The sequence below is a fragment of the Babylonia areolata genome, chromosome 9, assembly GCF_041734735.1.
Source record: "Babylonia areolata isolate BAREFJ2019XMU chromosome 9, ASM4173473v1, whole genome shotgun sequence".
Taxonomy (NCBI): Eukaryota; Metazoa; Mollusca; class Gastropoda; order Neogastropoda; family Buccinidae; genus Babylonia; species Babylonia areolata.
In genome coordinates, this window is record NC_134884.1 from 17,547,467 (window position 1) to 17,562,466 (window position 15,000).

Consider the following 15,000-nt stretch of genomic DNA (forward strand, 5'->3'; position numbering starts at 1 on the left):
TAGTTTTATTTATTCTGTGGTTTTTGCTGTCTTTTGCTTCTTGTGTTGTTGTTTTTTGTTGTTGTTGTTGTTGTTGTTGCTTTATTTATTCATTCATATATGTATTTATCTATTCGTTTCCGACACAGAAGAAAAACATATGTGGAAAGGTTGAAAAATAGGGAAAAGAAAAGAGAGAAACTGTGTGTTCTGTGATTGTGCATGCAACTGGAGCCACAAACAAAATAATGTGAATATATCGAAAACAAGAAAAACACAAACAAACAGCGAACGCTCAAGCAAATGAACACGAAACAAGAAGCAGATAAAAAAAAAATGAGTTCGTACCCGGCAATCGTTGCTAACTGACAGCTGAAAGGACGTGGGTTCGAACCTCAATAAGAGGCGCTTTTTCTCGGCCAATGGCAAGCCTCCTACTCAGTGCTGAAGCGTACCATGGGATCAGTTGGGGAAACTGGGACCACACAGTCGAGGGAAATTTGCTTCATGGATGCGTGTTTTGGGGGAGAAATTTGGTATGACAGGAAAGGAAATGCAATATACGACTACTACCTGACACAACACAACACAATACAATACAATACAATAATGTGGAGTGATGGTCTAGCGGTAACGCGTCCGCCTAGGAAGCGAGAGAATCTGAGCGCGCTGGTTCGAATCACGGCTCAGCCGCCGATATTTTCTTCCCCTCCACTAGACCTTGAGTGATGGTCTGGACGCTAGTCATTCGGATGAGACGATAAACCGAGGTCCCGTGTGCTAGCATGCACTTAGCGCACGTAAAAGAACCCACGGCAACAAAAGGGTTGTTCCTGGCAAAATTCTGTAGAAAAATCCACTTCGATAAGAAAAACAAACAAAACTGCACGCAGGAAAAAATGCAAAAATATGGGTGGCGCTGTAGTGTAGCGACGCGCCCTCCCTGGGGAGAGCAGCCCGAATTTCATACAGAGAAATCTGTTGTGATAAAAAGAAATACAATACAATCAAAGACCCTACTCGATTCAATACTTTGTAGAATAAGACAACTCACCCCAAAACAACAAAACACATTTCAACACAACACAGCCACAACGACAATCACAACAATACAACACAACGTAACAACAACAAAATACAAAACATCACGCCACAATACAGTATTTTTCAATACCACAGGTTGGTGGTATTCGGGATCGACACAAGTTAGAAGAGCGACAACTCCTCTGGATTCACCCTGAATACAATATAACATAATGTAATACATTGTAATACAATACAGTAAAATACAAGACAGTACAATACAACACAACACAATACAATACAATACAATACAACACGACTCGATGCGGTATGATAATTATGATACCATACGATAAAAAAAAAACGACTGGTACAAAACGATACAATGTTTACAGTCTAATACAATAGGATAAAATCCAATGCTTGTTGTACAATACAACACTACATTATGTAATACAATACTATAAACAATACAATGTTTTGTAGTACCATTCGATACAATACAATGCTTGTAGTTCAATAGAATACAATGCAATGTAATATCACGCAATGTTTGCAGTACAACACAACACAACACAACACAACACAATGTATTGCAGTACCACGAGCTGGTGTTCGACCTGTCGGCCTATGGGATCGACATTTTTTAGATTACCGACACCTCGTCTGGCTTCACCATCAATACAATACGATAAACACAATACAGTATAATACAGTACAATACGATACAACACAATACGATACAGTACAATATAATGCAATAGAATGCAATACATTACAATACATAGACAAGACAACGCAACACAATACAGTGTAATGCAAACACGATACGATACGATGTGATATGATACTGTACGATGAAATACAATACAAAACTAATGCAATGTTTACAGTATACTACACAACAGGATAAGATGCGATGTTTGTAGCACAATACAACACTACACTATATAATGCAACGCAATAAACAATCCAATGTTTTGCAGTACCATTCGATACAATGCAACGCTTGCCGTACAATACAATGCAATACAATACAATAGTTTACAGTGTTTTCAGTACAACACAACACAACACAATACAATACAATCTTAATTTCTTAAATGTAATGATGTACATACGGTTTTACTTGAAATGTTTGATGAATATTGCTTTATCATGCGATGTTGTAGCCTGTGTGTTTCAATTGTTTGTCATTCGTGTGTGTGTGTGTGTGTGTGTGTGTGTGTGTGTGTGTGTGTGAACATTTGTTTCATCTTTCTAGTTTTGATCTGTGTGTGTAATGCGGGGTGTTTCTACAGGGAAATGCTTAGCAGGAACTTTTAATTTTATTATATATATATATGTGTGTATATGTATGTATGTGTGTGTATATATATATATGTAATGTCGCAGTAGTTTGCATTATTCGATTGTTGATCTGTGTTCGTGTGTGTATTGTGCCTGTAGGTGCGTGTATGTGTGTTTGTCACTGAGTGCGTGAGTAATGTGTTTGGGTATGCGGCTTGTGTTCGTTGGTGCATGTGTGAGTGCGTGCGCGCGCGCGCGCGTGTGTGCGTGTATGTGTGTGTTGTGTGTGTGCGCACGCTGTGTGTTTTGTGTGTTTGTATGTATGTATGTATGTATGTGCCTACGTATATATGCATGCGTATACGTGCTTGTGTTCTTTCAATTTCTTTTTTTTTTTTTCTTTTTTTTTTTAAATACCTGTTGCATTTCTTGATTTAATCAACTGACATGACCTATTTTAATTTTTCTCTCTCGCCTATATTTCAAATTATATGCATATGTTTGTGTGGGGATGTTTGAGTGAATGTTTTTAGTGCTATTGTAAAGCGCATAGAGCTTCAAGAATATGCGCTATAGCAAGAAGTCTGAATAAATAAATAAATACAATACAATACAATACATAGCGGGGCAACAACAAAAAAGAGCAAAAAACGGTCATACACGTAAAAGCCCACTCGTGTACATACGAGTGAACGTGGGAGTTACAGCCCTCGAACGAAGAAGAAGAAGAAAAAGACTACAACACAACACAATGTATTGCAGTACCACGGGCTGGTGTTCGACCTGTCGGCCTATGGAATCGACACCAGCGAGATGACCGACACGTCCCCTGGCTTCACCCTCAAGCTGTTCGGCAGCTCCCGTCACCGCTACATGAGTCTGGCCATCCCCAAGAGCGAGTCCCTCCTCGTCAAGAACATGAGGCTCATCCTGGACAGATCGGTGAGTGGTGGGTGTGGGTGGGGGTGTGGGTGCTGTGCTGTGCTGATGACTGACTGAACACTGTTTGTGGACGCGTGTGGGTGACGTGACGGCGGGGTATGGTGGGGAGGGGGGGTGGAGGTTAGGGGGGTTGGGGGTATGTCTGATGGTGTGGGGGAGTTGGGGGGGCGGGGGGTTGTTGTGGGTGTAGATTTGTGTGGGTGTTTGGTTGTGTGGGTTGGTGATTGTTGGGTAAGGTGGGGAGGGGCGGGGGGTGGGAGTTGGTTGCGTGTGTTTGTGTTTGGTGGAGGGGGAGGGGAAGGGTGTCTGTGTGTGTGTGTGTGTGTGTGTGAGCGCGCGCGCGCGCGCGCGTTTATGTGTACGTGCGTGCATGTGTGTGTGTGTGTGTGTGTGTGTGTGTGTGTGTTTGCACTTCGTGTACAATCTTAACTTTAATCAACTAAAGCCATAAATAAATATTATATATATATATATATATTATATATATATATACATATGAAAATAAAGAATTATAATAATAGAGCGAGTCCCTCCTCATCAAGAACATGAGGATGATCCTGGACAGATCGGCGAGTGCGTGAGATCGCGTGATGACTGAGCTCTGTCGGGGGGGGGGGGGAGAGAGAGTTGTGGGGGGAGTATGGGGGGTTTTAGCCGTTTGGGGGAGGAGTTGGGGGCCTGCAGGAGACGAAGGTGGTAAGGAAAAAACCGGTGGAGGTGGATGTGTGTATTTGTGTGTCTGTGTTCCTGTGTCTGTGTGGGAGAAGAGGGGCGTATATGGTTTTAGGTTGTGGGTGTTGATGTGTCTGTCTGTGCATGTGTGGGTTTTTTTGGGGAGGCAGGAAGGTAAGGAGGCATGCGTGCGTGTGCTTGCGCGTGTGCGTGCGTGTGTGTGTGTGTGTGTGTGTGTGTGTGCTCGCGCATATGTGTGTGTGTGCGCGCGAGCGCAAATGTGTGTGTCTGTGTGTCTGTGTCTGTGTTGTGTGTGTGCTCCTTGGGCAAGGACGGTAGGGTAGGGTAGAGTGCTGAAGCATAACATCAGGTACCCGTAATCCCCCCCCCACCCCCACACCCATGCACCACCTCCCCTCCCCACCCACCATCTCACCTGTGACCTTAATACCCAGTGAGGGGATGGATATCTGCTCATTCGGGAGAGGTAACTGACAGATCTGTGGCTAACTGCCTGCCTGCAGGGATTAGATTTTTTTTTTTCCTTCTTTTTTATGCGCTTTAAAATCTGTTGTTGAGGAGTGACCAGTTTGCGTGCCTGCTTTTTCAAAAGCGGGAGTAGTGAATTCATGGGAGAAGGTGGTTGTTTTTCATCTTATATATATATATATATATATATATATATATATATATATATATATATATACACGTATTTGTATTTGTATTTCTTTTTATCACAACATATTTCTCTGTGTGAAATTCGGGCTGCTCTTCCCAGGGAGAGCACGTCGCTACACTACAGCGCCACCCATTCTTTTTGTATTTTTTTCCTGCGTGCAGTTTTATTTATTTTTCCTATCGAAGTGGATTTTTCTACAGAATTTTGCCAGGAACAACCTTTTTGTTGCCGTGGGTTCTTTTACGTGCGCTAAGTGCATATATGCTGCACACGGGACCTCGGTTTATCGTCTCATCCGAATGACTAGCGTTCAGACCACCAATGAAGGTCTAGTGGAGGGTGAGAAAATATCGACGGCTGAGCCGTGATTCGAACCAGCGCGCTCAGATTATCTCGCTTCCTAGGCGGACGCGTTACCTCTAGGCCGTCATGTATGTATGTATGTGACAAATGCAAATATTGTGCGAACGAGATTGAACTTATTCAATGTTTCTTCTACTGTTGTCCATTAGTTTACTCGTTTTGGAAGGAAAAAAATACATTGAAACTATTCTTCATCGTTCCAGTACATTTTTTCTTAATATTGTTTGTTTGTCGTTGTTGTTGTTTTAATGTTTTCAACACTTTTTTGTTAATGGCATTTTTTTCTTAATACAGTTGACACATAAACGTAGTATATCAATCACACACACACACACACACACACACACACACACACACACACACACACACACACACACACACACACACACACACACACACACACACACACACACACACACACACACACACACACACACACCACTACACACATTATACGGAGAGAGACAGAGACAAGCAGACAGACAGACAGACAAACAGAAACAGACACAGCGAGAGAGAAGTGTAGGAGCTGCTGTGGAGGAAACAAACAACAAAAAAACCCAGAAAGGAGAGCAAGATCGATGAGTGCAGCGTGTCATCATTCATCGTTGTGAAACTCTCCTCTGTTAGCTCTGGGACCTGTTTTGTCCCTCCCCTCTTCCTCTCTCCCTCTCCTCCTCCCCCTCCCTCCTCTTCACACCCTAACACCCTCAACAACACCCCCACCCCACCCCCACCCCCAGCCCCACTCCAACAGCCGAGTGGTTGACACAGCGCTGGAGTTTCAAACCGAGAGGGTCCTGGCTTCCAATCCCGTTCGCGGTCGTCGCCTGGCGAGTTATAGAATAGAATAGAATAGAATAGAATATGTCTTTATTAACCAAGTGTATCGGGGTCACATGGAATATTAAGGGGTGTTGGTTGGGGGGGAGGGGGATAGTACATAACAAGGTACGAACATAAATCGAAAATCATACACAATCACAGATACAGTAGAAATTAGGACACATACAGGTGCATATCCAAAAAAAACTTGTGCATACTTACACACGCACGCACCACACACACACACACACACACACACACACACACACACACACACACACACACACACACATTGTGCGGAGAGAGACAGAGACAAGCAGACAGACAGACAGACAGACAGAAACAGACACAGCGAGAGAGAAGTGTAGGAGCTGCTGTGGAGGAAACAAACAAAACAAAAAAACCCAGAAAGGAGAGCAAGATCGATGAGTGCAGCGTGTCATCATTCATCGTTGTGAAACTCTCCTCTGTTAGCTCTGGGACCTGTTTTGTCCCTCCCCTCTTCCTCTCTCCCTCTCCTCCTCTCCCTCCCTCCTCTTCACACCCAAACACCCTCAACAACACCCCCACCCCCAGTCCCACTCCAACAGCCGAGTGGTTGATACAGCGCTGGAGTTTCAAACCGAGAGGGTCCTGGCTTCGACTCCCGTTCGCGGTCGTCGCCTGGAGAGTTATAGAATAGAATAGAATATGTCTTTATTAACCAAGTGTATCGGGGTCACATGGAATATTAAGGGGTGTTGGTTGGGGGGGAGGGGGATAGTACATAACAAGGTACGAACATAAATTGAAAATCATACACAAACACAGATACAGTAGAAATTAGGATACATACAAGTGCATATCAAAATAAAAACTTGTGCACACTTACACACGCAAGCACTGCACACACACACACACACACACACACACACACACACACAAACAAACAAACAAACAAACAAACAAACAAACACACACACACATACACACACACACACACATTATGCGGAGAGAGACAGAGACAGGCAGACAGACAGACAGACAGACAGAAACAGACACAGCGAGAGAGAAGTGTTGGAGCTGCTGTGCAGGAAACAAACAAAAAAAAACCAGAAAGGAGAGCAAGATCGATGAGTGCAGCGTGTCATCATTCATCGTTGTGAAACTCTCCTCTGTTAGCTCTGGGACCTGTTTTGTCCCTCCCCTCTTCCTCTCTCCCTCTCCTCCTCTCCCTCCCTCCTCTTCACACCCAAACACCCTCAACAACACCCCCACCCCCCCCCCACCCCCAGCCCCACTCCAACAGCCGAGTGGTTGATACAGCGCTGGAATTTCAAACCGAGAGGGTCCTGGCTTCGACTCCCGTTCGCGGTCGTCGCCTGGAGAGTTATAGAATAGAATAGAATATGTCTTTATTAACCAAGTGTACCGGGGTCACATGGAATATTAAGGGGTGGGGGGTGGGGGGTTATACATAACAAGGTACGAAAATAAATTGAAAATCATACACAAACACAGATACAGTAGAAATTAGGATACATACAAGTGCATATCAAAATAAAAACTTGTGCATACTTACACACGCACGCACTGCACACACACACACACACACACACACACACACACACACACACACACACACACACACACACACACACACGTTTGAACAGAAACCGCCTATTACATGTGGATGGGGCTGATGACTAAATCCTCAGGTAGATGGTTGTTGATTGCACAATTCTATTAATCATACTGGATTTGTTCGAGACTGCTTTGGGGGAAAAAGCTTTTGGCGAAGTGACCTTATTTAAGGGTGGTAGACTAATCCTCTGACACCTCCTAGGCCAACAGATGGACAGACCTGCTAGTCAAGTTTGCCTCTACTCCCTTTGTATGGATACGTTGGCTTGAGGAAGATCGGCCACGCACCGTTATTTGATTTAAAGATCCAGTATCAATTAAAGATCCCGTGATCCATGTAAGCGTTCGGATGGGGAATGGAAACATAACATAAGCAAGCCCACAAATGCCTACCATGCACATCCCCGAGAACGGAGTACGGTTGCCTACATATGATAGTCAGTCGTGTCCGACTATGACCATCAGAACAACAGAGGAGGCTACTGCCGTTCCGACTATTTGGGCTAGAATTTGATTATAGTGGAGAGTGTCTTGCCCAAGTTACATCCCCACTCTCTCGGCCAAGAGGGTTTTAGGACAGTCGGCGTTGGGATGGTATCCCAAAGGCCAACTAGCCCACAAGGCTGCAGCACTAAGAGCCAGTGCAATTTTGCCTCCTAGTTTGAGAGTCATAGTCCTTCACAAAAGACTAAGCTGTAAATGATTTCCCATTGACTGGAGAAACCATTGATAATACAGCTCTCACTTTGCTGTTGGCCCAAATGTAAACTTATGTCAGTCTGTGATATAAGCCGAGTGTTGGGCTGCCTACATAGCGTGTGGGTAAAGACGGTTATATACGTTAAAGGCCACGCGCACACATTCTTTTGAGTGAATGTGGGAGTTGCAGCCCTCGATCGCAGAAGAAAAAGAGGAGGAGGTGGAGGAGGAGGAAGGACAAGAAGAGTTTCAGTTTCAGTTTCTCAAGGAGTGTCACTGCGTTCTCATATATCCATATACGCTCATATATCCATATACGCTGCGCTCATCTGCGAGGCAGATTCCTCACCAGCAGTATAACCCCCAACAAGCTAAGTCAGCCTTGGGTGCATGCCTTTCTGTGTGTGTATCAATGTGTGAATCTATCAGAGTGGATTTCTTCTACAGAATTTTGCCAGAGGGCAACCCTGTTGTTGCCGTGGGTTCTGTTTCAGTGCGCCAAGCGCGTGCTGCACACGGGACCTCGGTTTATCGTCTCATCCGAATGACCAGACGCTCACTTTGATGGGGTTTTTTTTGTTTTTTTTTTCAATCAAACGTGGGAGAAAGAGCAAGAGCGGGGATCGAAGCCAGTCCTTCACGGACACATTATTGGCAGATGAGCGTCTTAACCATTCCCCCATCTTCTTCTGAGAGAAAAAGAAGAGGAGGAGGAGGAGAATAAGAACAACAAGAACAAGAGGAGGAGAAGGTGGAAGACGAAGACACCTCAGCTACCCCCTGCCCCTTCCACTCCTCTTTCTTTCTCTTTCTTTCCCCCACTCTCACTCCCTCGCGTTTCCTCCACCTCCAACTCCCCCCACGCCTCCCCCCCAAACCCCTGCCGCTGTCATCTTTTCTATCCTTTCTCTTTGTGATCTGTTCCATGCTGTCAAGTGCTTCACCCATTGTCAAATCTCTTCTGTTGTGTGCGAATGCACGTGCTCCGCTGCCGTGCGGGTATGCGGTCGGTCGGTCTGTCTGTCTGCCTCTGTTTCTATCTGTCTGTCTGTCTGTCTGTCTGTCTGTCTGTCTGTGTGTCTCTGTCTCTCTCTGTTTCTCTGTTTCTCTGTTTCTCTCTCTCTCTCTCTGTCTACTCTGTCTCTCTCTATCTGTCTCTGTCTCTCTGTCTGAGTCTCACTCTGTGTCTCTGTGTCTCTCTGTTTCTCTCTGTCTGTCTGTCTGTCTCTCTCTCTCTCTCTCTCTCTCTCTGTCTACTCTGTCTCTGTCTGTCTCTGTTTTTGTTTCTCTCTCTCTCTCTCTCTCTCTCTCTCTCTCTCTCTCTCTCTCTCCATCTCACGTGATAAAATACAGATGTATATTGAAAATAAGTATGATGAAAATTACGTTTGTTGATTGCTTCATCATCCCTCCCTCCCTCCCTCCCTCCCTCCATTCCCCGCTCCTTTGATTCCCTCCCATGTTATGAATTATCGCTATGGCCAGTGTTCATCAAAACATTTTCGATTTCGATTTGAATGTCGATGTCGATGTCGATGTCGATTCCGATCTCTCTCTCTCTCTCTCTCTCTCTCTCTCTCTCTCTCTCTCTCTCTCTCTCTCTCTCTCTCCCTCTCCCTCTCTCTCTCTCTCTCTCTCTGCCTTTTCATTTCCTGTTTCATAATAGTTTGAACGGAATCATATCCACCGCACTGAAATATTCATATTATTCATAGAATGACTTTTTTTCTTAATTGAAAAGGATGGGTGATTGTGAAACTAGGACCCAGAAGCGCGGGTTGTCAAACTCATTCCATAACAGAGTTAATTAGGAAACTGACTGGTAATTCAGCAAATTAAGAGCCCCCCCCCACCCCACCCCCCACCCCCCCCCCCCCCCACCCCCAAGCCCCCCACCGTCCCTGCAATGCTGTTGAGATTCGCTGATTCAAGAAGTAACTGGTCAAGAATTGCATGCACAGATTGAGCAAGCATGCCAGGTTTTGTTGTTTCTTGTTTTAGGGGTTGTTGTTGTTGTTGGTAGTAGTAGTAGTAGTAGTAGTAGTTATCGGGTGGTGGTGGTTGTTTAATCTATTTTGTTTCGTTTTGTTTTTGGTCCGTTGTTATGACTTTTTGATGGGGTACAATACAATACAATACAATACAATACAATACATCTTTATTCATCCATTTGGAAATTAAATTCTGCATCCACAGGCTCGTCACTCACCCTTCACAATATCTCAGCCAACAGCCAAGTCCAACACACTCGCGACCATACAGCTGGTTCCTCTCCAGAGTGCCAAGGGTCCTTCTCTGGCTGACATTTTTAGACTTAACATTGCTCCCACATCCTTTGGACAGCGTGAGGCAGTCAAAGCGCTGAATTCTTCGTCACGGTCCTCAGCCCGAGTTAGTTGGTGTCATCCACAGTTCAGTTCATTTCAGCTACTCAAGGGAGTGTCGCTGCGTTCGGACATTATAAGCTACACAGCATCGGCAAATAAGGTAAGATGAAGTAAGATAAGATAAGGTTTGTATCTGTATTTGTATTTCTTTTTCTCACAACAGATTTCTCTGTGTGAAATTCGGGCTGCCCTCCCCAGGGAGAGCGCGTTGCTACACTACAGCGCCACTGTAGTGCAGTTTTATTTGTTTTTCCTATCGAAGTGGATTTTTCTACCGAATTTTGCCTGGAACAACCCTTTTGTTGCCGTGGATTCTTTTACGTGCGCTAAGTGCATGCTGCACACGGGATCTCGGTTTATTGTCTCATCCGAATGACTAGCGTCCAGACCACTCAAGGTCTAGTGGAGGGGGAGAAAATATCGGCGGCTGAGCCATGATTCGAACCAGCGCGCTCAGATTCTCTCGTTTCCTAGTTGGACGCGTTACCTCTAGGCCATCACTCCACTCTCTAAGCGGGATATGTAAATGATTAAATTAATAAATTTGAACATTAAAATGATAAATAAGTAAATAAAACAACAAATCTACGGTCTCTCTCTCTCTCAGAACTAGTCCTGCTCTGGCTGGTTGGCACGGAAAAGAAAAAACCTGACAAATGAGGATTTACGACCAACTGGCTTTAAGGTCAGATTATTCACAGAGAGGAGGGCGGGGATGATGGGGGCGGGGGGGGGGGGGAGGGGAGAGGGTCATGCGGGTAGATGGGTGGTGAAGATGAGGGTGTGAGGGTGGCCGGGGAACGGAAGGGGATGGATGAGGAGGGAGGGGTAGGGGGGTCTTAAGCATTACGCATCTCCTTGGGAGTGAGCGCTGTTCCAGATTCACTCGTGGGAGGGAGGTTGGGAGACAGTGCTGGAACAATAGGAGAGTACCTCTGCCTGATGTCACACGCACACACAGAAACACACACACACACACACACACAGAGAGAGAGAGAGAGAGAGAGAGAGAGAGAGAAACACACACACACACACACACACAGAGAGAAACACACACACACACACACACATACACACACACAGAGAAACACACACACACATATACACACACGCGCGCACACACACACACACACACACACACACACACACGCACGCACACACACAAGCACGCATGGAAGTGCACCCGCACACACACACAGAGAGAAACACACACACACACACACACACACACACACACACACAGAGAGAAACACACACACACACACACACACACACACACACACACACACACACACACACACACACACACACACACACACACACACACACACACACACACACACACACACACACACACACACACACACACACACACACCTGCCAAGTGATTTATTCATGAGCGGTAGAGGTCAGACATTCCCGATACGTAACTTGACAAAATCTTTGGGAGGGCTCGGGGGGTGGGGGGCGGGAGGGGGAGGGGGAATGGGTGGCTCTGGGTCTTCATGTGTCATCCAGAGTCGGCCAGACCAGAAGCACTGAAATGGTGACACTGTTTTTCATAGTAACCTTTTGTCGTGAACTCCTTCTTCTTCTGCGTTCGTGGGCTGCAACTCCCACGTTCACTCGTATATACGCGAGTGGGCTCTTACGTGTATGACCGTTTTTACCCCGCCATGTAGGCAGCCATACTCCGCTTTCGGGGGTGTGCATGCTGGGTATGTTCTTGTTTCCATAACCCACCGAACGCTGACATGGATTACAGGATCTTTAACGTGCGTACTTGATCTTCTGCTTGCGTATACACACGAAGGGGGTTCAGGCACTGGCAGGTCTGCACATATGTTGACCTGGGAGATCGTAAAAATCTCTACCCTTTACCCACCAGGCGCCGTCACCGTGATTCGAACCCGGGACCTTCAGATTGAAAGTCCAACGCTTTAATCATTCGGCTATTGCGCCCGTCGTCGTGAACATCTGGTATTGTGTTGTGTTATATTGTGTAGCATTGTGTTGTGTTGTGTTGTATTTTGTTGCATTGTATTACTTATTTCGTAATAATATATTTCTCTGTGGCAAGATCTTGTACTCTGTTTGTGTTATGTTGTGTTGTTTGTCAAACTCGTCAAGTCTCCACACTCAGCTCTTTCAAGTCTGGCCTCTTAAAGCCCACCTCTTCCCAAAATAGCCTCCCTTCCCTGCCTCTTCCTTGTCTTCAGTTTCTCCAGTTTTAGAGTTATGCATGCGTGTGAATGACTGGTGCGAAAGGGCTTTGATTTCTCTCTGCACAAGATTCAGTGCTATATAAATACCATTAGTAGTAGTGGTAGTAGTAGTAGTAGTAGTAGTATTTGTCACAACAGATTTCTCTGTGTAAGATCTTGCACTGCATTGAAGTGTGCTGTCAAAACAAATTTCTCTGTGTGAAATTCGGGATGTTCTCTCCGGAGCGCGTCGCCACAGCACAGCGCCACACATTTCTTCTTTTTTTATCTATTTTTTAATGTCTGCAAGTGTATTACTTTTACAATCAAAGTGACCATTTCTACAGAATTTTGCAAAGCGATGACCCCTTTCTTGCCGTGGGTTCTTTAACGTGGGCTATGAGCATGCTGCACACACAGGACATAGGTTTATCATTTCATCCGAAAGACCAGCTCACCTTATCTCATCCCATAGCATACTGTGAGTCTCCATTATCATTCTCGTCCGTTTTCTTTTTATCGTCATCCTCTTCAGTCATCATCGTCTAAATGGGCAGAGAATGAAGAAAAAAAGAAAGAAAAGAAAAGAAACTATTGGCATTGTCCGTGGGGAAATCATTTTTCCTTCCTATTCTTTGAAAATACTTTATTCCATGAAACAGAGAGAGAGACCAAAAAAAGAGAGAGAAGAGAGAGAGGGAGGGAGAGAGACAGAGAAGAGAGAGAGGGAGAGAGAAGAGAGAGACACACACACAGAGAGAGCCAGACGGAGGGAGAAAGAGAGAGAAGAGAGAGAGGAAGAGAGAAGAGAGAGACACACACAGAGAGAGCCAGAGGGAGGGATGGAGAGAGAGAAGAGAGAGGGAGAGAGAAGAGAGAGAGACAGAGAGAGAGAGCCAGAGGGAGGGAGAAAGAGAGAGAAGAGAGAGAGGGAGAGAGAAGAGAGAGAGACACACAGAGAGAGCCAGAGGGAGGGAGAAGGAGAGAGAAGAGAGAGAGGGAGAGAGAAGAGAGAGACACACACAGAGAGAGCCAGAGGGAGGGATAGAGAGAGAGAAGAGAGAGGGAGAGAGAAGAGAGAGAGACACAGAGAGGGCCAGACGGAGGGAGAAAGAGAAGAGAGAGGAAGAGAGAAGAGAGAGGGGGAGAGAAGAGAGAGGGGGAGAGAGGGAATGAGAGAGACAGAGAAACTGAGACACAGAGAAACGAAAACGAAACGAAACGAAAGTTTATTCAATAAGGCCATGGCCCCCATTTGAAGGGGTGATTACATATTTTGGAAGAATAGATTTGCATAAGAATATAATCTTACAACGTGTATGCTCAAAGCTCTGTTCTCTTTAACCAATCATGAAACTCCCGTCGTTTTAATGACTTACAGATGAATATGGCAAGATTCGCAAAAAACGTTATCATTTGTAGAAGACAGAAGTAATACCGGAGATTAGAAAAGAGAGATAAACCACTTGCAGAAATTGCTGAAGCCAGGCAGCCTGCGCCGCGGCACGCATTCATTATTCATGAGCAGCCTTTGCCCCGCCCAAACGAAAGGAAAGCGTCAGTCGAACGCAGTCTCCTGAGTGATTTTATAATTTGGATTACACCTTTTTTCCCTTTTCTGTTTGCTTCATCCCACGCAGATGTCAAACTCAATTTTGTTGTGAATAACATTCCTAAATATTTATATGTATTGGTTACTTTTATTTCCCTATAACCACAGCACCATTTTTCAAGAGTTGAAAGATGACCTCCACTGATTGCGGAAAACTATAATACTGGTCTTATCGAGATTCACTGTTTGTTGTAGTCTGTCTGTTTCTTGCTTAAGGGCATTTAATTGATTTTGTAACCCTATGGGTGTGTCAGACAAGAGAACAACATCATCAGCAAATAGCATTAAGAGCAAATCTGTTGCGCCAGGTATCATTTGTATTCCATGTCTCCCCTTCTTTGATAACTCCACTGCCAATTCACCGATGAAAAAGGAAAACAGCTGTGAGCTTAGCATACAACCTTGTTTAACCCCTCTTGGACACTGAAAAAAGTGTTCGTATATATATGAATAATATATATGATTATGTACATATAGATAGATTTAGATTTACATACTGATAGATCTGTATGAAATTATGTATGTATGTATTCATGTATGCATGTATGTATGTATAGACAGATGTTAGAAGAGAGACAGAGCTGAATATTTGTTTTATGTTTTGATATAATTTTTTTTTTTTTTTTTTTTTAAGAAATGGTGATGTAAACCAGAAAGTGTGAAGAAAAAGTAGCGTTACGAAAACGCAGTTCAATAATTTAT

General features: G+C 44.7%; 1 protein-coding gene across 1 annotated transcript in view; it reads left to right on the plus strand.

The window, feature by feature from the left end:
• LOC143285758 (uncharacterized) overlaps window positions 1-15,000 on the plus strand; it is a 264,792-nt gene that overhangs the window by 240,130 nt on the left and 9,662 nt on the right. Inside the window, exon 7 of the mRNA XM_076593176.1 lies at window positions 3,055-3,234. Coding sequence (XP_076449291.1) covers window positions 3,055-3,234 — 180 coding nt within the window. The remainder of the gene's footprint in view (window positions 1-3,054; window positions 3,235-15,000) is intronic.